General features: G+C 47.2%; 1 protein-coding gene across 12 annotated transcripts in view; it reads left to right on the top strand.

Annotated features, from left to right (window-relative positions):
- Positions 1-23,479, top strand: part of LOC105687725 (AF4/FMR2 family member lilli) — a 269,224-nt gene that overhangs the window by 185,359 nt on the left and 60,386 nt on the right. For all 12 annotated transcript variants that reach the window (XM_020853299.2, XM_020853298.2, XM_048652876.1 and 9 more), the window contains exon 4: positions 20,401-20,447. In XM_020853299.2, the coding sequence (XP_020708958.2) occupies positions 20,401-20,447 (47 nt within the window). The remainder of the gene's footprint in view (positions 1-20,400; positions 20,448-23,479) is intronic.

Here is a 23,479-nt window from a genome sequence, read left to right as displayed (position 1 = left end):
GGTGTATTTATTCAGTGGTGGTTGGCTGTTTACATTGCATATCAAATATGCAGGTGTCGCTAGGTAGTAAGGTGAGGAGGGATGAAAGCGGGCGGGGGAGGGGGGGGGGGGGATATTTCGCGGTACGTCGAAAACGAGGGTGATTAGACGCGAGGAAACGGGACCCGGGAGTCCCACGAGAGCGAGGATGTTAGATGCCTGAAGCTTGTTGGGGCAATATCGCCCGGCTCGAGGAAAAGAATCAGCTACTTAGGCCATCCAGCCACTTTATGTATTCTACGCCTAAAAAACGGGCTGGGACACTTGGTGTAATTTGAAAATTTTTCAATAAGTAACTATACACGAGAGGTGTGTATGCGCCTCTGAAATTCAATTCGGGTTTATTTTTTCTCTTTTGTTATTCGTGTCGGTACGATATGGCTAGGGGAGGGAGCCTTTTGAAGTTTTCGTATGTATACATATATATATATATCTATATAGCGGAGGCGAGATGCGGGAGCGAATTTTTGTAGAAAAATTAAAATTCTTCCCCGTAAAATGAAGCAGTTGGCTCGAAAGTATTTTCCAGCGACCGCGAAAGAATTCGTTGAGATAAGAACGGAGATATAGAGAAAAGAGTACGAACGCGAGTGAAAACGAGAGAGAGAGCGAGAGATAGAGAGAGAGAGAGAGAGAGGAGATCGCGTAGCTGAAGGAATAAAGAGGGGTAAAAAGTGGTCGGAGGTAAAGGTACTCGCCGCGGTGGGGAACGAGCCAAAGAAATCCGAGCGCAGAACATTCCGGGAAAAATGATTATACAAAGTTGGAGAAAACTTTTTCCCCACCGAGCGAGATATTTCTCCGCCGCGTGACGTCACACAGGAGGTGAACCACGGGGGCCAACGGGAACCGCGGGAGTGAGCCATTTATTGTTTGTCCGCGTATTATAATATATACACGTACACGTACGTACGTACATACGTGTGCGCGCACATTTATTCGCAAACCCGCGCGCTTATAACCGAAGCCCCAACACTTATTTCCCAAGGAAAAACGTGGTAGGGAAGAAAAATTATCATACACCTATACCTTGTAACCGGGACTTATTGCCTTTGAAGAAATAAAAATTACCGCAGTCTGGCTTAATTCTTTTATTTTTATTTTCATTTCATACAGACGCGTTAAACGTTTCGGTTTAAAAGCAAAGGAAAACAAAGAGTAGACGCGGAGAAAAAGAATGAGAAAAAGAAAAAAAAAAGATCCGAACGGGGAGGAAACAAGGGCTCGTCTTTTTTCCTCGAGGCGGAGACCGATCTAAGGATATTTTTCAGAGCGAATTATCGTAGTACCGCCTCCCTTATCCGAGCACACATTCACGTGTATTCCCATGGGATTACAAGGATCCGTTAAGCCGTGGTTGGATCGGGAACAATCTTCGGGGTTCCCGAGGTTCGGGGCTTCCGTTACGGTTGTGTGAAAAGAAGTGATTGCCTTATTTATATTTGCCCCAATAAACCGCGCGCGCCCGAGACATAGGCGACGAAGACTTTCGCGGTTGATCGAAGTCTGCGCGTACCCGGTGAAACTCGACGAACGGCTTAATGTGATGAATTATATCACGTCAAATTCGTAACATTCCCTCATTTGTATGCCCTTAGACACCTCCAAGCCAACATCGCTCATCTCTTATTGCTCGTGTTCATCGGTTGAATAAAATCCGCCCTTCGCGTCGCACGTTCTTTACTTTCTTTTTTTCAGTTTTTTTGTTTTTTTCATTCATTTTTTCATCATCTGATATCGCCGACAGAGATGCGTACAATTGACAATTAAATTTTTACATGTTCCGAGATTAATCGAGGCGTGGGCGAATGTGAAAAATTAATCGGGACCAACACCTGCGAGGACTTTTCTGCACCTGACGCGTTCCCGAGTATATTGTATGAGTTATACCGAGGAGCCGTTGCCTCTCCATTCGACCGGTGCAGACGGTACGAAGGTTGCCCGGAGGGGCCAAAGGACACGGTATACCCAAGTTTCCAACTTTTCGAAAGACTGTTGGAACGGGGGAAAGGGAAATCCGCGTAAAACTTACGCCCGTATACATATATAGACGGCATACATAAATACCGGTCCATACAGACGCCCGGGATACCGAAGATTTGTGGTTTACTGCTCGTCTGATCTCTCCGCCACCAGTTTCCAGATTTTCATCCCTGCAGAAACCGTGCTATCAGGGTGAGTAGCTCCGACGATATCGCGTCGGGGAAACTCCTTGCGTCGATTTCCATCGGTATACGGCTGCTTTCGGTCGTGCAACTTCGACTGGGGCTGTTCAGGTGGAGATTGCGTTTTGACATCTGATAGATTCATGGTTATTGGAATCGAAGTGGTTGGTTATGTTATTCCGCATCATAGTGCCCCACCACGTAGGGAATTGAAGACTTGACTTATCGCCCGACTTCCTGTAAATCAAGTGAAGCAGGCTGCAAAATGAAAACGAAAGAAAAAAAAAAAAAAAAGAAAAAGGAAAAAAAAAAGAAAGAAAAAAACCAAACCACCGCGCGTTGTTCTGGCGTGTTATTTAATTGCGGAAGTTTGCGGCGCAAAGCCTATTCTTCGCATTTGATCCGAACGAAGGAATAATTAACGCGGAAGTCACCTCGTGTATTTTGCTATTCGGTGAGTTCGCGAACGGACGAACGAAAAGTCAGCTGTGACCGAACCTGCGGGCATATAGCGTACGCTAGAGTGGAAATTTTTAATCGCGAGAATCGAAAATTATCCGAGATAATAATTCTAATGGGAAAATAAAGGTTCAAAAGAAATGAACGGATGCAGCTTTAAGAGGGTTGAACGCGATCCCATTATCTGGGGTGCAAGCGAGGCCTCGAGATTCAAGAAGACCCGTCTCCCGAGTTCGTCTCTTTTCTCTCTTTTCTTATTCTTCTCCTTTCTCGCCCTTGTTGTTCCCGACAAAATTCGTATTTCCAAACTCTGGATGTCGAGGAAATAACAATTGATACATCGAATCACCCTGCTGGTAAAAGAATAAAAAAAAAAAAAAAGAACACGATATCGGGCGCGCGACAGACTCAAAAAATTTCGACTCTCCCGACTCCCGAAGTGTGGAATACCTCGCGGTACGAGGTCATTTCTGATTCCGTGCTTCTTGCACGCGATGAATACAGTTTCGTTGGCGGCTACGAATCGCGTTCAGAGTTTGGCAACTCGCGTCTCTGGCTCGGTTGGGAGCGCGCGTCGTTTGACGTCTCTCTGAAGTCGAGGGCACCGTGGAATGGAAGGAAGCCCAGCGAGGGACCGGAGACGGAGGCAGGAGTAGTCGGTGGAGGAGGGTGAAGATTCGAGAAGCGGTGAGGAGAGGCGAGGTGAGTTTTACTCGGAGGAATGAAACGGGCAACGTCTCGTATACCTTGGCCTCTCGTCGGAAATTACGATAGCCTCCGATCCGGGAGTAGTCATTTTTCCTTCTCCCTTTGCGCCAATAGCAAACATCTCACAAAGGTACTCAACTGTATTGAATGTCATCGATTAAATATACGCTCTCCTACGGAGAGACGGAGGCGGTGGTCTTCGCGAGGGATGATCGCGGCCCCTTTAGAAATGAGTTTCGTCAATACGACAGACGAGACAATTTCATTTGTTGTCGCAAACGCGCTGCATGTATCCCAACTGAGCCGAGATCCGCGACACGTCGTCGGCAACAAAATTAACTCTCTTTATCCACGTTCGTTTCGTACACGTCGTGTGCGAGGGGTAGGATTTGATTCGAACGCCTACCGTTATTTTCCGAATCGGAGTATTTTCTTCTTTTTTTTTCTTTCTCTCTTTCATAAATCTGCAACAGAGAAACTTAGTCGACTTTTGAAAACCGTTTCGTTCGGAGGTGATGTCGCCACACTTCGGTTATAAGCAGACTCAGCAAGGTAAAGCTTTTCGTCACTCGTGGCTTTGACATTGACGTAGCGCGGAAGGGTGGCTCGCTAATGTCGTAACCAAGTGTCATCCCTCGCCCTCCTTATCCTTCTCTTCCTACACCTTCATCTCGCTCGCTAGCTACGTAGCGAAGGGATGGAACTCAGGCAATTCAAACGGGACTTACACAGGGAGATATATCGGCCCGTTCCTGCGGCATCGCATATCCTCCCATCCTTCCGTCCTCCCGTCTTCCCGTCACCCCTCTCCCCCTCCCCCTCCCCCCCGTCCCCCTCTCCCTTTCGTCAGAATTGACGACGCGAGCGGTGAATGAGTCGCGACGTTCCTCGAACCCCGTCGACGGAGTACAAAGACTCCTCTACGCGGAAGCTGTCCGGGATATCGAAAAGCTTGCTAGATGATCGTCTCCTCCTTTTCAACGGATTTTCACCGCCGGGTATTTAAGCGAGCTCCTCGCCCGACGAAAGTCAAATTATCAAATTACTTCTGCTCTCATCGTCTCGGCGATATAAATCCGCCGTTCCTTAATTTTTCATCCGAGGTGCCGCATCGGCGGACGGCGATTCGATACGCGACGGTGATAACGCCGTGTCTCGAAATTCTGCTCCCGAAACTTTGTTGACAAAAAAAAAAAGGGAACAATGAATTTTAATCGATTGGCACGCGGTCGGTGTAATTGGTCAGGTCGATTCGCGGAGCGATTTAATGTGCCATTTAGATGCATATTTGATCGGGCGATGGATAAAACTTAAGACACAAGCGCATCCTCATCCCATTAAGAAAACACATTATTGTTATCCCTGCAGGCGCTCTCAAGACAAACTTGATATTTTCCTCTCATTCTTTTACTTTTTCATATTTCTTTTTCGCGCTCCTCTGAACCGGTCCGCTCGCTTCTCACAACACAAGCGCGAAACGGAGTTACCCCGAACAACGCGCGCGGGCAATTTTATTCTTGTAAATAGGTCTCTAAGAAGGGAAGAGAATAAGTAAATTAGGCCGGCCGACGCGGCTGATAAGGATCTCCCCCCCCGGTGCGTTTTTTTCTCGTTTGAGTTTTTTTTGTTATTTTTACATTTTTTTTTTTTTTTTTTCTCTCTCTTCTCAGGTCGAGTGAGGGAATTGAGACGTCATCAAGACTCGAGCCTCTCGGCTGTTGCCCTTCTTGTTGGCGTCCCTTTTTTCTTGTTTTTTTGCTCTCCTCTTCATTTTTTTACTCGCTTTTTTTTCTCTCTTTCCCTTTCTTCACCCCGTCGAGTTAACGTTAAACCAACGTACACTCCTTAGAGGTCTTTTAGCGGGGCGATCCACTTCCTTTGTTTCGCTTTCATGAGATTTTTAAGTGAGCCGAGATGAGGTTTAAGCGAGATACTTGTGTAGGGACGGTGTGAAGTACAGCGCAAGGAATAGGGAAGGGAAGGTGCCAATTATCGTTACGTTCCCAAATACCCGCACCTACTACTATAATACACACGCCCCCAACTTATCAGGCGGAAAATAAACAAGAGCGAACCTAGCTGGGGTAATAGCGAAAGAAGCGAAAATAATAAAAAAAAAAAACAAAAAAAAATAGAAGAGAAAAAAACGGCAGGAAGGGAGTAAAAAATTCATTACGCAAAAATATAGAGAATATACCAAACGAGAACGAAAAACAGAAAAAAAAATGCCCCGGCCAAAATGTCGATATTCAATAAATATCACGAGTACACCCGCAACTGGTCAACGCGTAACTCAAACACGGTATTCCTCTCAAAAGATATTGGATTTAGTCAAAAAGTTTATAGGAGGGTATTAAGAGGAAATCCACGTCCGACTCTGAGGGATGAAAAAAAAGAAAAGAGAAAAAAAAAAAAAAAAGAAGGGACCCGGGTGAAGGTATTTGTATCGTTTCGTCGTTTCGCGGTTCCGTATACAGTGGCACGCGCATCGTATGGCATCATATTATTGGTTTTATGGCCAATAAAGGGATGATGGGCCGGTAACGCGCGCTCTGGTCGAAAGCGGGGTTCTTCCCATTCCTCCGCTCTCCTATACTTTCCTAGAATCGTTGCCCCCCCTGCCCCCCGTCCCTCCCCCCTCGATCGCGTCCGCGATGAGGAAAAGCCCGGCCGATATTGGCACGAGTTCGCCATCCGTTCAACGGAGCTGTCTAGGTGTCGCGCGATTGGTTTTGTATGGAAGATATAGTCCGGGGAGTCCCCGACGCAGTTAACCAACTGACCGGCGGCCGGGACGCCCTTTGGGACCCTTAGACCTTCATTTTGTCCCAAACAAAGAGCAAGAAACAAAAGAGAACGAAATGGGAAGGAAGATTCAAACCTATAGCCGCGGAATTGACCGAAAAATCGAAAAATTTCACAACCCTATACAGACGCCAAAAATGTATACCGGACCAACTGAATCCCAGAACAAATTTGGCAACTGAGAAACGAACGGAACGCTGGTGAAGTTGCGACGTTTTTTATTTTCTGTCGTTTTGTCCGTTTCGTCTTTTTTTTTTTTTTTTCTTCTTCTTTACGTCCGTCCAGACCGAGTCTCGATGTCCAAACGCGATCCGTAAGGGGCAGACGTGGTAAGCTGAGATTACAAGCAGATTAGATCCCCGTTCTCTTCCGCTTGCTTTTTCTCGCCCCTTTTTTTTTCTCCCCAATCCCCGGGACCTTTTTCTCGTGAGCATTCGCTTCTCGCCTAGTATCGCGACGACTCAGTTACACGGTGACGTGGTGTTCGACGTTGTTTTCGAAAATCACTCAAACGAATGAAAAAAATATGTTTAATTTTTAGCTACGAAAAACGCATCATGAGTGGAACGTTGAACAGCGAATATATTCAAAACGGGAATATGATTACACCGATCGTCTCGCGAACGATCCGCGGGACTCGTTCGAGGGGAAATAGAGCGTAGAACGTTTGAATTTACTGGCGGAAATCCGCACGCTTTTTCCAGAATGCAGCGTTTTTAATGCCCGCTATTCAGCTGGTATACTTATACAGTATTCTCTGAAGATGAGATGTACATACGTATAACGTAGGAGAATGTCATCGGCAGATTCAGAGCCCTGAATTTTGACTGGATCGAGTTTTGAGTATCCACTTTATTTCGTGGGTAAACTTATCCCCGAAGTGATCCCAGCGAATCAGAAAACAAAGCGAATAAATTTTCAAGATATAATAAACCCGTTCGCTGTATGAATGAATAAATGACGTCTGAGATCTTCGAGTCCCTATGTATACGTCGCGGTAGACCGAGAATGGGGTGCTGAATGTATAAGCGAAACGCGGAGGGTGGGGCCGAGGTGAAAAAAAAATAAAGCAGTAAGCAAAGCTGCACCGTCGCAGCAGCGGCGGCAGCCGGTGAAAACCGTACAGAGCAAGGGATAAAAAGTCCAAAAGCTGGTATCTCCTTCGGTACCCGCCTCTCGAGGCTATCCTCACAGGAAAGAAGAGCTCAAATTTGTTTTTCTCTCCTCGTTTATACCATTTAACTTGCAAATACCTCCGCTGAGGCGCCTCATATCTACCCTTAACGTGTCCCCGTATGTGTGCGAGGCGCGTGTGTGCTTCGCGTGGAAATGGAACAGAGGAAAAAGCGATAGGTTCGATCGCAGGGGAACTGTAAAGCGAATAGAAAAAAAATTCCGAGTATGGAACTCTGTATGAAAACAGACGAGTAATTGAACCGGCGAAAATCAATTTATCGTATACGTCTCGGCAATCGAATCGCGCTTTGTTAAAATTTCCGAACTTCTCGGTGTCGTTACTCGAGAAAAAACCGTATAATACGCGGCCGGGGTGAACGTCGCGAGTTCGGGGAAGTGGTTGCGATCAGTTTTCCCGAGTATATTTTATCGTGATTTCGGTGGGTCGGGGTATAGGTATCGTTTTACGATGATACTGCAATTCCCTTTACGCCTCGGTCCGTCCCGCGAAATCTCAGCTTGTTTCAGAAGACGACGCGTCGTCGGTTCAGCTGTCTGAGATATTCCACGGAGGAGGGACGTCGCGAGTCGGGGGTGCGCTAGGGTGGCTCGGGCGAGTCCCGCTAACGCGGATGTATCGGGATCGGGCGAATAGATCCTTCGGCGGGAAAAGTGACAATCGCCAGTCACGACGGTCACCGCGAGTATTACCGACGTATTAAATACACCCTAATTTATTCTCCTTTCAGGAAACACCCTTTCCTTAGAGGAGCGAACTCCGTTGTCTTCTTCCTCCGTCCTCCTCCTAGGCGGGGCGTCGCATGACCGGGACATTAAGACATTGTTCGTATGATTTACAAGCCGAATTATATTCACGTGCCGACCGTATATTAAACATACATTGTGAGTTAACCCTTGCCTCGCCTCGCCTCGCCTCGCCTTTCCTCCTTTCCTCCTTTCCTCCTTGCCTCGCCTTGCCCTTACGGCAATCCCGAACTATAAGGGGACACAACGGCTGGCGGTAAACCCTCACCTCCACCTCCACCTCCACCTCACCTCGTCACAGCTCTCGGCTCACTTCTCTCCTCTCCTCTCCTTTACTCTTCTCCTCTCTTCTTTTCGCTACGGCCCGAGGCACTCTGCCGTCGGAATAATGCATGCAAGAGGACGCCATTATATCGTACTCGACCAAAGACCCTTTTCCACTACAATCGCGCGCGCCCAGTTCCAGGGTACGCGCTTACTCCCGCTCTACTTTCGACCTCTAAAACTGAATATCGAACAACAACCGTGACCCTCCCCCCCGTCCAATCGTACCCGAGCGCACCGATACTCTCAAACATTCGAAAAACACGAAGCAAAAATTTTTCAAATTACTCATCAACCTCGTAGCTCCTGAAAGACACGAGTGCGGGGATCGGCCGTCGGCGGAGGGCGTATTAAGGAGCGTAACCCATGACGTAGGAAAATTGTAAACTCTGAAAAGGGTTGACTCGGGGTTTCGGTTTATATAAGGGTTCCGCTGAGCCCCGTATCTATTCGTCGCTGGACGGGCGCAGCGTAGACGCGGTATTCCGCACCGGTTGGCGTCGTCTCGTTCGCCGTTGGTATATACGTATAATACGCGTACGGTACTGTTCGGGGCAAATGGCAGCGGATGATTGATCGCTTGGCTAATTGGATGATCGATGGCGCGAGTTCATCAGCGGTGTTGCGGGGGCTACACTCGTTTTACGAGGTCCGCACCCGACACACCCGCCCCTCGCCGAGGGGGCTTGCCCCGGGGCGCTCCGCCGCTCCGGTCCGACGGTCCCTGGGGGGTTCGCGGAGTTGCCCGGGGGCTATACCTCCGCCTGCTCGGGACAACCTCATGCTAATATTCCTCCAGCTCCTCCGTACCGTCTCTCATTAGTTATACCCTCCGCGGCGGACCCGACGACGAATATCGTCCGACCGCAACGCGTTCACCTGCATCCCTTGAACCCTTTGTCGCGAGCGGCGTCGCACCTTTCGAAAAACCGTTTGAGCGTCGCCGGTCTTACCGAAATCGCGAGTCCGCTCCGAGATCGCCCTGGTTTTCGATCGGTGGGATGGCGTCTGTTTCGGCCGTTTTTTTTTTTGCCAGAATTTTGCGCGCCGTAAGAAATTTCAGGCGAATTCGAAGCTTTTCAAATTTTCACCGTACCAAAAGTTAATTTACTGCACGTCCTTCCACCTTTTGACTGACACATCCGACGCTCCTGCAGCCGGCTAGAGCTCCGCGTACCTACACCTTAAATATATATCCCGTATATACACCTACGTAGCTTCAGCCCACTCCAAAGTATGCTCGCTCTCTCAAGAGCCTGACTCTGACGCGTCTCAATGAACTCGTCACGTGATATAAACTCCGGCTAGACCAAGCGACTGCAACACCGCCAAAACCATTCGTAGGTAGGTACGTAACCAACGTTTTACCTAACCGTTATACCCATAGTTAGAATATTTTACAACCAGAAAGTTACCGTACATCCATTGAGTGACTTTCAACTTATCAACGCTCACGAAGTGAGGCTGAGGCTGCGTATTTCATGATCGAGATTCGAGGGGCGGGGGGCGGGGGGGTGGTGAAGAGGGGCGGGTGAAACGGACCAACATCGACGTCAGCATGGGTGAGCAAAAAGAGAGAAACTTTTTGGAAGAGATGTTAAAAAGTTGGTTATTTCTTGAATTTTTTTTCGGCCTCTTTCCACTCCTCGGAAAAAAACAAACAAAAAAAAAAAACGCCCGGCTGCTCTTGTTAATATTTTTTCTCTCCTGCTGAATTTGTTTTTTTTTTTTTTCTCTTTCTTTCGTTATCGTACTCGCCTCCCGGCTGCTTGAGATCCCAAAAACCAGGCAGGGGGTGAATTGTCTGCCGCGACGGGTGAGGAAGCGAAGTCTCGAATCTCGACTCGCCTCTCTGCCGCGGTCCTCGTGGCAAAAGATTTATCATTAGATGAAAATTTTTCGATTTATAAAATGATTAATAATTTCGCACAATAGGGCGAGCGCAGTTACGTACAATACGCGTCACGTATTGTTAAGTAATTGTTGAGGTGATTTTGTTTTTTGCGCTACGAATCCTCTCCGCCTCTTCATCTTTTTTCATTTTCCTCTTCTTTCCTTTTTTCTTTGATTCCACTTTTCTTCCGTTTTTTTTTTCTTGTTCTTGGTAGAGGAGATCTCTCGCAGACGGCGTCTTACGCGTTCGGCATTCGCGATCACTCGCGCGGAAGACAGCCGATCCCGGGAGCGTCACGTGCAGCGGACGCTCCGAGCGAATTAACAACTCACGCGTCATATCTCGCATTATTATCCGATATCGAGTTATATTTCAAACACCTTCCCTCCCCGTACCCCCGTCATTACTAACGAGCACGGCTATATCAATTTCTGCGTCACCATATTCGGTTTATTTCCAGCTACCTAACGTACACGTACGACTCAACCTTATACATGTATATCGTACACCTACCCTGTTGACGCTTCGCTGATCTCGAACATGTTTCACATATTACGTTGTCACGCAAACTCGACGCGTTACTCGCTACCCGTAGGTATTCGAGCATCTCTACGCGTTTCATAATCTATCTATATTCGATTCCTCTACCTACGCTACGAATTATTCATACATTATACATCGTCGGAGGAAATGTCGAGATTCGCGGGAAGCTGCATCCAATGGCACCCGAGTTATTGTTTCAGAAATACGTATCAGCCGTTTTGCGGTGGTAAAGCATGCGGGACGAAACAATCGCTTGTCGGCGTAAAATTTTTTTTCTCTCACCCAGTTAAATTCCCAATTATTGATTGAAAAGTTTGTTTGTTTGTTTGTTTGTTTTTTTTTTTTTTTGCTGTTTCTCCTCTTTTTGTTTTTCAACTGTACTTCTGGCTCGTAAAAATGGCTCTACCGTGCATAGGAAAAAATAATTCATCCCCGCTTGTATATACGTTCGATATTTCCCCGTGAGCGAAATTTCACCATCGCGAATGAATTTCTTTGATTTATATCTATTTCCATAATTTCCTCTTAGCTGATAATTTGCCACCCCCCCCCCCTACCTACCCCCCTTACACCCCACCCGTATTCCAACCCTGGCCACACACCCCAAGGCGCTGCTGCCGAGAGAAGGAGAACGAGAAGGAGAAAGTGAGACAGAAATCATCTCTCCCCTTTTATCTCTTCCTCTTCTATCCCTTGCTTCGAGTGTAGTATCCTCTATTCCCCTTCCGTTTTCTCGTTACCAGATATAACCGAGCTGCAACGTAGATAAAATTATTTTGGAAATACCGCGTTCGGTTCGGAGAGATTTCCGATTCGGGGCTTCATTTTTTTTGGGGCAGGGGGGGAGGGGGTAGGGGGGGTAATAAAAGTAGAATGATTTTTTTCGGAGACTCGTAAAGCGCGTAGTTTCCTTTGTCGCGTTAGCATGCGGTAGGTACCACCACACTGTATTATAGCCGCTACCTCCTGTCGGCAGTCTCACATCTCCCACGGCGTAGCATCCCCTCGCTATCCGTGGGTGCTGGAAATATTCAAATGAATTTCTAATCTGAGGCAGCTCAGACAGCAGTGAGGGAGGGAGGGAGGGAGTGAGTGAGTGAGAGAATGAAAGAGAACGGTAGACGGAGAGAAATCGAAGGTGCAGACAGGCGCTTTCGTTACCACCGATATATTCCTGGTGCCGTGCACCTTTAAGATGCAGATTAAGTCGAAAAATAAATTAACAACAACCGCGCATAAATTTTTATCGCAATTTACGACATCGGATATCGGATGAGAAAATTAGCATTATTTGTTGCCGGTGATTACGAGTGCGAAAAAAGTAATAGAAAAAAAGAAAAAAAAAAAAGACCCGGTACGACCGTGCTCCGCTAGTATTCCCACGTTTACAAATACCTACTCTAGAACGACGACGGGAGAAAACCCGCGGTTGTTGTTGTTGTCGAGGGTATACAAGGGGACGCAAGAAGAAGGCGCTGAAGGTTGATGCGAAAGAGGCGAGAAAAGCAAGAGAGGCGGCCACCCACGAAGCGCTAAGCTGATAGGCCGTGAATCTGCGAAGAGAAGTTGCGGGGGGTCTGTCTCGACGGCGAGAGTAAAACGTCCCTTTAATGCTCTTACCACTCCTACCATTGCCCTTATCTACTCGGGTCTCAACGTGATCACGACGAAACCATAAATGAGAAGAAGGAGAATATCAAGTGCCGAACCAACGTTGGCCCGATTTTAATCGCCCACCTCCGAAAGATCGATAAATTTTCGTCGCGTTCTTTTCGGACCGATTAATTATAATCTCCGCGAATAGAGCGGTACGATATATTAAGCTCGCAGATTTTACGCGAAAACCGTGCGTAACGAGTAATTCCGATTATCGGACGGAGGAAAAGGCGGAGGTTTCGTTTTAGCCCGCGGTGATAGCAGCGTGAGTTCCCGTCGCGGTGCGCGGTGAACGTAGACGTGTAGTGGTAAGTAGGAAAACCTAATCCCTCGGACACGCCGCATGCCCGTGACAGGCAGCAATTAACAGAGCGGACTCTCTCGCCTTGAAATTTTCCGCGACTACACCGTATCGCTGTGTTGCGACTGAATCGTCGTACCCGATCCGACTGGGCGTGCGATTTCCACATCCGATTCGCGTCGTTATTTCAACGATTCCGGTTTCTATTTCTTCATTTTAACCGGACCGAGAAAAGGCGGGCGGAGGTTTATGGCCGTGAATAAAAAAAAATTTTTTTTAAAAAACCTTTATCTCGATCGGTCGAACAGCTGTGAGCGTAACGTTGCACGGCCGATTCCACACCCCTAAATTTTCTGTTATGGTGGGAACCTCGTGCGGCACGCGATACAACGTTTAATGTTGGTGAAACGTAGATCGTACGTATACGTGCGGGACGTAATTTCCGTCTCAAGGTTCTGGCGGCATAGCTGAGAGCCCTGCAACAGCAACGGCAACGGCAGCGGTAAACTCCTCGTCGTCGTGTCTAGAGAAACGTCGTGGAAGCGACCACTTTTCGGGCAATAAAAGCTGCTGCCACAACCAACCATAGCTGCTGCCTACAGTTGGGCTATACGTATAACCCCGAAGGCATTATAGGCATTACGAAAATACAACCCCCACGTCTCACCACCTTCGAGCCTGTTATTACCACGTATATCATTTTCCCCTTTCTTTCTACTCCGCGGAGCTTCCCATCCCGAATCCTCCCATCCCCCCCCCCCCCCATCCCCCCCCTTCCGCAAGAGATAGTCAAATCAAGTCGTGGCCACGATATAACGGCTTTCACAGACACAATTTCATCAGCACCTTATAACATCATTCTTCAACCCCTCGCCCCACGACGAAACATCCCCTGTTTCTAATAACGGATTACACCCACATTCTATCTTGCCTGATATGAAATTCGTTAGTTTTTTACAGCTGAAATTTTTTTCTCATACAGTCCGTGAATTAATTTCGAACGTTGTTGGGTGAGGAGAAAACAAAAAAGAAGAACAACAAAATAAATAAGTATAACTTGTTGGAGAATATTTTATAAACATAATAGGGACGGTAATCGTTGGGCGTCTCAATCCATCTCAGTTACGGGAGAGAATCAGGTGGTTCGAGTCGAGTCCTTCGACGATAAGGGATAAAAGCGTGGTGGTATCGGCGATGGGGAGGGTGCGGGGATTTTTCGAAGAGCCGCGTGGCGTTTAAGATGATTACCGGGGAGCAACCGGAGACGGCCTTGCCGAAATTCTTACACCGGAGGTACCAGATTTCGCGGTGGATATCCTCCTTTTCCTTTGTAAGAGAAAAATCGTCGTTAGACAAATGGGATGTTTTATCTGGTATTAGAGCTTTTTATTTGAGCTCCGATTACAAAGGGCGACACCGAGGCGACGCGTAACGCGACGAACAGCCGCGAAGCCGAGTGAGCCCTAAAGCCCGAATAAGGAAAGGGCAGGAGGAGACCGCGGTATAAGATTGAAGTAAAGCGATTTGCAGCGACGCGAAGCACTTCGGGAAGCTCTCCTGGGCAAACGGAGTCACGGAGTACTTATCACCGGTGGTTCAACAATTTTATTGCTCCCTGATAGCTTGTAAAGGGTTTCCCTGCGCCTACCCTTTACAAAACTCGTGCACCACCGTACGCGCGCTACGCAATCTTACGATATAAATTTTACGAACCGTGACTCGAATCCTGGCTATCGTAGAACCATATTTTATTTCACCTTCTGTTTTAAGCGAAGAAAAAAAAAAAACGAAAATCAAACGAACGAATGAATTTCAACCAAATCTAATTAACCCGTCGGCACCCGTTTTCCGAATGTTTTTCAAGTTTTCGTTAATGACGATTTCGTTGCGTGAAAACGATGAAATGATTATTGAAGAATTTCGAGGGATTCAACCTTCGAACTTGTACGATGACTGCAGTTCCGGTCGTAACGATTGATGAAACAGGTTTCAAAAAATGAGAGTAACCCGAAGCTTCTTCCGTTGGTTTCTACGGGAGGGAATGATAAATAAAAAAGGAAAAAAAAAAAAAAGGAACGGTCGTGTGGCAGGGTGGCTATTGGCATCCGAGGAGAAAAAGTTTTATTACATTAATTATCGTGTTGGATGCCGTAAAACAATTCTAAAGATTACCCGTTGTTAAAGGAGGAGTGATACAGATATACCGACCCCCACTGACTTGGTTGTAATTCTTATTATGGCTTTCGGAACATAAAACTGACGATTCGAGTAGGCTGGAAAATTAGTTGGCAAAGAAAATGGGGTGACGATTATTCTCATGTTACTGGTACCGAGTTTCGAGTAATCGCCGTATACTTTTTTCTGGCCGATTCTTTTCTTTGTTTTTTTTTTTTTAAAAAAAAAGAGAGGAATCAGTTATGTCACGAGCTCGGTGAAAACCGCGTTGTGTTTTTATTCGGAAGTAAGTGAGTGCGGAAGGTCGCTGAGTACACCGGTCACTGCGTCCACAAACGGAGCGGCGGGGGGGGGGGGGGGGGGGGGGGGGGGGGTGTTCTAACATCGTTAGAAATTCGTTCTATTTGAGTTCGCACGGCCATCATACGTGGAAGTAGCTAGTTATCGTGTAGAGTACAGGTAGAAAATCTAACGTCTACCTTCTGTCGGCGCGGTTTTAGGTCCTCGCGGAGTGAGTTCTTTCACGCTGTTTAACTTATTCATTAAAAAGTCAAACACTGGAAACAATTAATTAGTAATTAACGCTAGGCCAGCGAGCGGGAGACTAGAACTTTTGGGACGGGGTTTTCCATGCTCGAGGCAAGTATAGGGGTTTCTTTTGCAAGAAACTGCTAAGTTTTCAACTTTAGTTTCCCCGTTATTTGCTTCTAATTAGCGGACAAACAGCTACCCGGAATATAGAAATACCTTCATCCGCAGAGAAAATCTACACCGAGGCAAAACCTGGTCGATCGAAGTACGAACACAATTCTCTCCCTCCCCCCCTCCCCCCTCGTTCTCTCTTTTATTTTCTCCTTGCCTGCAGTTTTCTCTTCTCTCCGAACTTATACTTCCCAGTTTATTGATAGAAATAATTTAATCAATTCATGCTTTCCCGTCAAATCTATTTCTTTGTATCCGATATTTCCAGTAACCTTACGTGCAGTCTATATCTTTGCGTATCGATAGTAGATTCTGACTTTTCTAGATATTTCTCCGTAGCCCGCGGACTAGCGGTCGAAGGGATCACGCGCGGTCCTGAATTTGATGGAAATTATTGACGGGGTGTTGGGTCCAGAAAATTCAGAACGCTCCGCAAAGGCGTTGACGTGTAATTTCAGGTTTTCAGGGTACAGAGACGTCATGGGGACGTGGAATCGGGTCGGGCGGGCCGGCCGGGCGGCAACAATAGGTCGCGACGAAGTTGGTCAATTTCCGTGTGTTGCTCCGACGGAAGAGCGAGTGAGAGAATGAAAATACGGAGAATCAGCGAGTGCGAGAGGACAGAAGACGTATCGGAGGACAAGAAGGGCGCAAACAAAGTTGGTTAAAATTTAGCGGCATCGCTGCAGTAGTCGTATAACAGGATATGGGAAAACATCGACGTCGCCGGCGCGTAGTGCAGCGCTCCCGGCTGATGAAATTAACGCGGTGCAAAAAAAAAAAGAAAAAAAACGAAAAAAAAAGGGGAGCCAAGTTAGCAGCCGGGCACCACCGTATCAACGAAGTGGATTTCAGCGGGTAGATTTCGCAAGTAAAAGTGGCCTGCGACGCGTCACTCTTTTTTATCCGCCCTTCTCGCTTGTATCCACGGTACGGTAGTAATTCTCTCTCATCGTCGACGTCAGTAGCAGTAGCAGAAGCAACGGAGTTGGCTTAAGCCAGCTACGTGGCGACGGGATTTAATTAAAGTGACGTGCAAAAAGTCGTTAGAACATGGACATCGTTTAAACTCTGGTTCGAGATTCTCTTAAATATCGTCAACCCCCCCACCCCCCTCCTATCCCCGGTAGCCGTGCAGCACGCATCCGGTATAACTGCGAATGAACAATGATGCGAAATTTGCAGTAAAAGAAAGTTCGAAAATAGGATAAAAAATAGAGAAACAAAAGGGACAAAGGAGATTCGTTCGCGCTGTGTCGCTAAAGAATTACTTCGACGTTAAAATTGTGCGGAACGACTTTAAATATTCGCATAAAAGCACCTGAGGTGATTGACTTAATTTTGCAAAAGTAATTAATGTGAGTGCGGTCTCTAGCTTTAGCGAGGTAAAAGAGCCGGGGTAGCGGAGAAGTGAGGAAGTGGGTGGAGAAAGGGGAAGAGGGAGAGCAAGGAAAATATCTGCGATGAGATTGCGGAATATGACGTCAAATATGACACCACAAAGAATACACACGTACGTACGTCGTTAAGCCGGGTTCACACGGTATGTTCGTAGTCGCCGACAGCGAAATTATAAAGAAAGCCATTAATTAAAAGCGAGGGAATATGATGTGGAACCGCATCTTCGGGGTTAAAAAACGATCCGAAGCATCGGTAAACTATATGTATATAGATTTTACATTCACGCCCATCAAACGCCCGACCGCGTGCCACTTCATCCCCGGGAATCACACGTTTAATTTGAGAGCCGAGAGCTATAAAAAGTTGAACAAACCACCGGGGTAGGTGTATGGATATGCATATAGTGCGTTTTCTTTTTCACACCCTTCCGTTGAATGGCGCGTCGAGTATAATCGTGCCTCTCTGTTTCACTCCCTTTCTCACTCCTCTTAACACTTCTACTTCCCTCTCTTTTATACTCGGTGTTTTCCTCTCTCATTTTTGATTTTGTTTTTTTTTGTTTTTTTTCTTTTTTCTTCGTAGTATTATTTTATTTATTTATTTTCTTTCCACCCGACCGAAGCTCGGGGTGGGGCGAGAGGGGCGTCAAGTGTCGAGTGGACTCAAGCACAGTCGAGTGTTTGAGCCCTCGACACTCTTTTCTCCTCTTTCATCCTCTTTGTACGGCGAACTCTGTCAATGAAACGACGAGGATCATTTAATCCGCATTCCGCTCATCGACCGGATGGCATAAAATTTATACAACGTACGGCTAGGTAGACAATCGTTGTTCTTTGAACCGATAGAGAGAGAGAGGAGGATCGAAGAAAATATTTATTTGCGACGAGGTGATTTGCAGTGAAACAACGTAAACTCGGACGAGGCATAATCTGCGCGAAGATCCAAGACGGTTCGGTCGGAACAAAGAATCGGCGCGAAAACGACGAGCGAATCTCGCGGCCCCTGATAAACCCGTTAATTGCGAGATCTTCGGCGGGTTCCTCGGTATAGAAAATTCACATTCACCTCAGCTTCGAGTGGACGAGCCGGAGGACGGCGTGGCGTATCGGTTAATTAAAAGTCGAGAAGAGCCGCTCCCTCCGAACCACCACCACGCTTCGCAAATCCTTTCCCCGGAATTTTACTTCTTCAACCCTTTCTAGGGGGGGCCAGAGACCGCCACCGTATGCCCACCGCACCTATATAATCCCGCACCCTCGGCGAGAACAAAAACTGATCGGTAAAATATTTCCAGCGAACTATGTATATAAAATTGGCGGCGAACGTATACGACTTCGCCGCTGCTTTTTTAGTCACGAGTTGGAATTTACTCCATCTACAGCTGCTTTAAAGGGAGGCGGCAATTAAAAATCTCGAATTTAATAGGAATAGGTTAGTTCGGCGGAGGTATAGATAATTCATATCCACGAGGCGTGAGGGATGCCGGATTAGCCCTCGCCCTTGAATCTCGCGTCTCGCGGGCTGCGGCACATTTATAAGCGGCAGCCGATGCCACATCCTTCGATCCGCCGTTGGGTCGATATCAAATTGCCAGAGATAATTACGTTACGTTACGTAGCGATAGCAGCAACGAACCCAGCAGCCATAGCGGCGAAACGCTAATGCCGGGACCGGGGCTAAAATTAATAAGGAAATCCTGACATCATTCTTGGAATCGTACACCGGCCTGGTTCGCTATACCGTATATAGTAAAACTATAATAATCAACTTTGCAGTCGCGGACCGCGCGCTAGACGAACTTTAAATTTATACGAAAGTCGGGCCCGGGTGTTTCGAATTCGTTGATCCGTTGAATATTTCGCGTATCACACACGCCGGTTATGCACATACATCACACGAGTTAAAAGGGTGTTTGAGATATTCGAGTCATCTAACGTTTCCAATTTCCAACTCGACCGGGAGTCCCTCTTACTCCTATGATCTGCTCCTGCAGGACGTGGATGCGGTTGCGGTGGTCCTTGTGATCAATATTCCTTGCCCCCCTTTGCCTTGGCTTAACCCTCCGGCGTGGTACCCTTCCCCCCCCCCCCCCTTCCTTGCGATCTCTCCGTCTATCCGTCCGTCTCTCTTTATCCCTCACCTTTATCCTTTCCACATTTCTCTCTCCCTCTCTCCCTCTCTCCCTCTCTACCCGATCCGCTCTCTCCCCGCCGCCCTTTCTCTCCCTCCCCCCGCACCCCGTTCGCTCCTCTCGCACCCTTGTCTTAATTAGGAGTCTGAATCTGCGGCGGACACGCGTAAGGGGACGAGGGCCGAGCCGACCCAGACGAACACACTGTCCGAAACATTATTTCCAACTTTGGCTTGCAGATACGTACAAGAGGTAACCCCCATCCCCCCCTCTCCCCCCCCCCCTTCCCGCTCTCTTCTCTAAAGCACTTTTCACGACTACACTTACCTCGTACGTTCGGAGATTATTTTTCGTACTACGTTTGTTCTCTTTTTGTTTTTTTCTCTCTTTTTTTTGCAACCGATGTGTTGCACATGATCAGATATCTTTGGCGGAGTTTTTTTGTCGATTAGTTTTTCCATCCACGCAGCTTAATTCGGCGTGGATGGAAAGGCCAAATTAGTTCCGAAGGAATATTTCTTAATAACCTGCATCAGCGAGCTAAGAGAAACGATCGGGACTCGCAAGCTCATAGAAACTTGAATTAGCCTGATATCGCTGGGCGGGTCTACCGCGGCGTATCGATAACGTCAAAATAATTAATTATCCCCCTTTACATGCCTGTACGTTGCCGTAGAGGCTGGCTGTACGAGGTACACGCGATTCCGCAAAAGCTAGTTTCGTACGATGCGGCGAAGCTCGCGGGAAGCCATCTGTGAAACGCAGTTACGGGATAATATGGGGGGGTGGGGTGGGAGCGGGGGGGAGGGGGGGAGGGGGAGGGGGAGAAAATTCACGTACGCTTACATTACACGGCGCAGTGTTTCGATAAAAGTTTCCTTCGCATATCCGAACGAGGAAATATCCGGAGGAGGCCTTCGTAAAAATTCGAATCGGCTGCCTGGCATTGGAACGGAATATTGAGGAGTCTCTCGTCTATTCATTAGATCCGAGGCGCAACGGAGAGAAAATTCCACGCCGTCGAACGCCCCCGAAGTACGGGGTAGCCGAGGGGAAACTACATCCGTCGTAAATTACGTTTTTTAAATCTTACGTCTACAATATCACGTGAATGTCAATCGAATTCTGACGAAGAATTGTCTTTTCTCTGTTTCAGAGTTGTCCATCGCGCGGCGGGACTTTCCCCGCCAAATCATGAACAAGGTAAGAACATTATTGACGAATGGAGGTGCGCTTTGTCTTTTCTCTATTCCTCACAAGGTTACGCTTCGTTTTAATCGCTACCGACGATTATCTAATCGTTCGACGAATTAGTTTACTGATTAAATGACGACTGTTAAATTTAATATGCGAATTGTGCTCGCCAGTCCGTACTCTCTCTATACCGCGAGTCTAAAGAGCACAGACGGTTTGTCCGTCGGTTAGTTAGTCGGGGGTTGTAGTTACCACGGCAATCGACCCAACACGCCGGACGCTATCGCGTGTCACCTACGCCTCCGCGTGTACCTATTAAACCTGCAAATGCTATACCTACCTACGGTTGTTCTTCGGGAATATAGCAACGCGTTGCGCGCTCGCTTCGTTTGCGAAAAGCGAATAAAATCGTAACGCCTACCGAGAATTATAAAAATTTTTTTTTTTTTAATTTTTGTCCGCATCGAACGAAGGGAATTTCAACTTTTTGTTCTTTTCACTTTTTTCAAAGTGGCATCGAGACGGTCGCTCCGCCGGTTTCGAAATATTTCCAAGGAAATGGATTTTCTATTTGAATTTTATAATGGGGTGGCGATGTGGCGAGGTGGGGTAATTTTGCCCACCTCACCTCGACTCTACTTTGTTGATATATATATATATATATATATAAGTGAAGTGAAGCTCATTTGTAGGCCCTTTGCGCCGTCTGCCTCTCCTTCTCATTATGCATTGCACATGAGAAAACTTCGAGTCTCTCCTCTGCTTTGCTTTGCTCCGCTCTCCGCTGCTTACCTTCGCCGTACTCGGCCTCTCTTTTTCGCTCTTTCGTTCTCCCGTTGGCGTGGCTGCTGCTTCTTTATAAACTTTTAATGATGGCGATGCCTAAATCGAAAGGTGCGCGCCGCTCGCGAGCTACGTAAAATTACCAAGCATCGTCTATCGAATATCAATATATTTGGTTATTGGCTCTGCCTTCCTGTGCATACCGCAGACAACCGAATCACCAACTTTTTTTTTTTTTTTCTTTCTTTCCTTCTTCCTTTTTTCTCGCAAATTACCTGATTGACCCGTAGCGGTCTTCGCCGAAAAAAATGCGATGCTAAAAATCATTCCGTATCATCTTCCGTCGGTTTCTTCAAGCCCACAAATCACGCGAATCTCAATCGGGCTGTGAAAGGACTCGGAATTTATATAAAAATAATACGAATCACGTGTCACCGTAACGTGTGGAGTAAAAACGTAAAAAACACAAAATTCAGTTGATTTCGATTTGCAACAAATCATTCGGCGTTCACGCTCAACCGACTACCAAGTTGAATCAAACTTCTCGCGAACTCCACCGGCTCTTGGCTGGAAATCCAGCACGCGCTTCAACCCGTGAACTACTTTAGAAACTTTAGTGCGTCTTCGAGCAAAAATAGTTATATGTGTATATATATATAGCTGATGCAACGTAGCGTGCCGCGAACACGCTTGTTAACTTATCAAACACGATTGATAATCACATTTTATTTTTTCAATTTTATTTAGTTTTCTATTTTTGTTTTTTTTTACTTCATCCTCGTTTAATAAACTTGGAAAGTGGAGGGAGAGAAATAACCGGTAATAAATAGTTTCTCTTTCAGCAGGGGGTAAGTAAGTAAGTACAGATGGTTACCCGGAGTCGTCAGATGAAACTATACGACTCTGGGGCAATAACTACACGTGGCTGTATCGTACTGCAGTTCAATTGTAGACATAAACCGCATTTACGTTAATTCGTAGTTATCATCGGGGGGCGGGCCTCGGTGGATCTGGACATTCCCCTTGAAACGGTCTTTCTTTCTTCCCATTTAGTCGACGACCATTAGTTATGGTTTCTCAGGGACCTCCCGGTCAGCCGGAATACCACCCCCGTCCGGGTCTGAGAAAATTCTTCGATTCTTCGCGGTAGTCGATCCCCGGTTTACGAATCGAGAAGGATTTCGATGTTTCAGAGAGATTCGGATCGGGCGCCCTGAATCCACGCCGTGTTGTAAATTTTTGGTAATTTTAGGTGAGCGTAGATTTACGCGGAATTAACGCCGCGCGGCTCCAACTATTTCTATAGCGAAAAACAAGGTAGCCGTATTACACGGTTCGCGTGGAAAGCTTGCAGATTTATTCTAACTCTCTGGGCAAACTACGGGAGCCGTAGTCGTAGATTATTTCTTGACGTCAAATAAAGCAATTAGCATGTGCTCTGACCAGGGTCCGGGTTTCTGGCCCGGGTAATCTGGTCGTGGTCCCCGGCGTGTGCGACATCTTCATCAGGACGACGACGGTGGGGCCGAACCCCCCTTTGTGTCCCTGTTTCTCTTCCACCCGTGGTTGCTCTTCCTGGCCACCACCTACCACCTGACCCACCGTCGACCGCCTTCCTTCCTTCCTTCCCCCCTTCCTACCTACACCCACCCACCCACCCACCTACCCACCTACCTTCCTACCTACCTACTCGGTCACGTGAACCCGGGACCACCCCCGCAGCTTCCACCCCAGAGACAAGGGGCGCACATGACACGCGCTAGCAGCTATAACACCGTTTTCTCCGCGCGTACAAGTACGAAGTGGTTGGGTGTATGGGGACGTGACGGTGAGGTTTGTACGTGTACGAATGGAGGTGTGTGCGTGGTACACGACGGTCGCCGTACTTCCAAGGGAAATTTAACAAAGGCTGACCTCAGCGCAGGTAATGAATGTTATATAACCCTTTTAATGCCTTACGCCTCTTAGATTTTTCAGAGGGCTGAGACCCCCGACTACCCGTTTCCTCTTTCCAGCTTTTGACTTCCCTCTTTCCCTTTTTTCTCCCTTCGCTCGGTATTACGTGTCTCGCTTTATCGCGTTACTTCGGAGAGGAGTGCTACAGAGCTAACCGGCCGGTTCGCTCGCTCCGAGAAGAGACCGAGCCTCGGGGGCAGGTAATTATGTGGCGGACGTAAATTAAGCTTGTTTAGATTGGGATTTTTATTAAGGACCTTGATAAAAGAGGGATAGTAAAATGACGCGCGAAACTCTTTACC

Source organism: Athalia rosae, chromosome 3, assembly GCF_917208135.1.
Source record: "Athalia rosae chromosome 3, iyAthRosa1.1, whole genome shotgun sequence".
Lineage (NCBI taxonomy): Eukaryota > Metazoa > Arthropoda > Insecta > Hymenoptera > Athaliidae > Athalia > Athalia rosae.
This window is presented reverse-complemented; position numbering and strand designations above follow the sequence as displayed.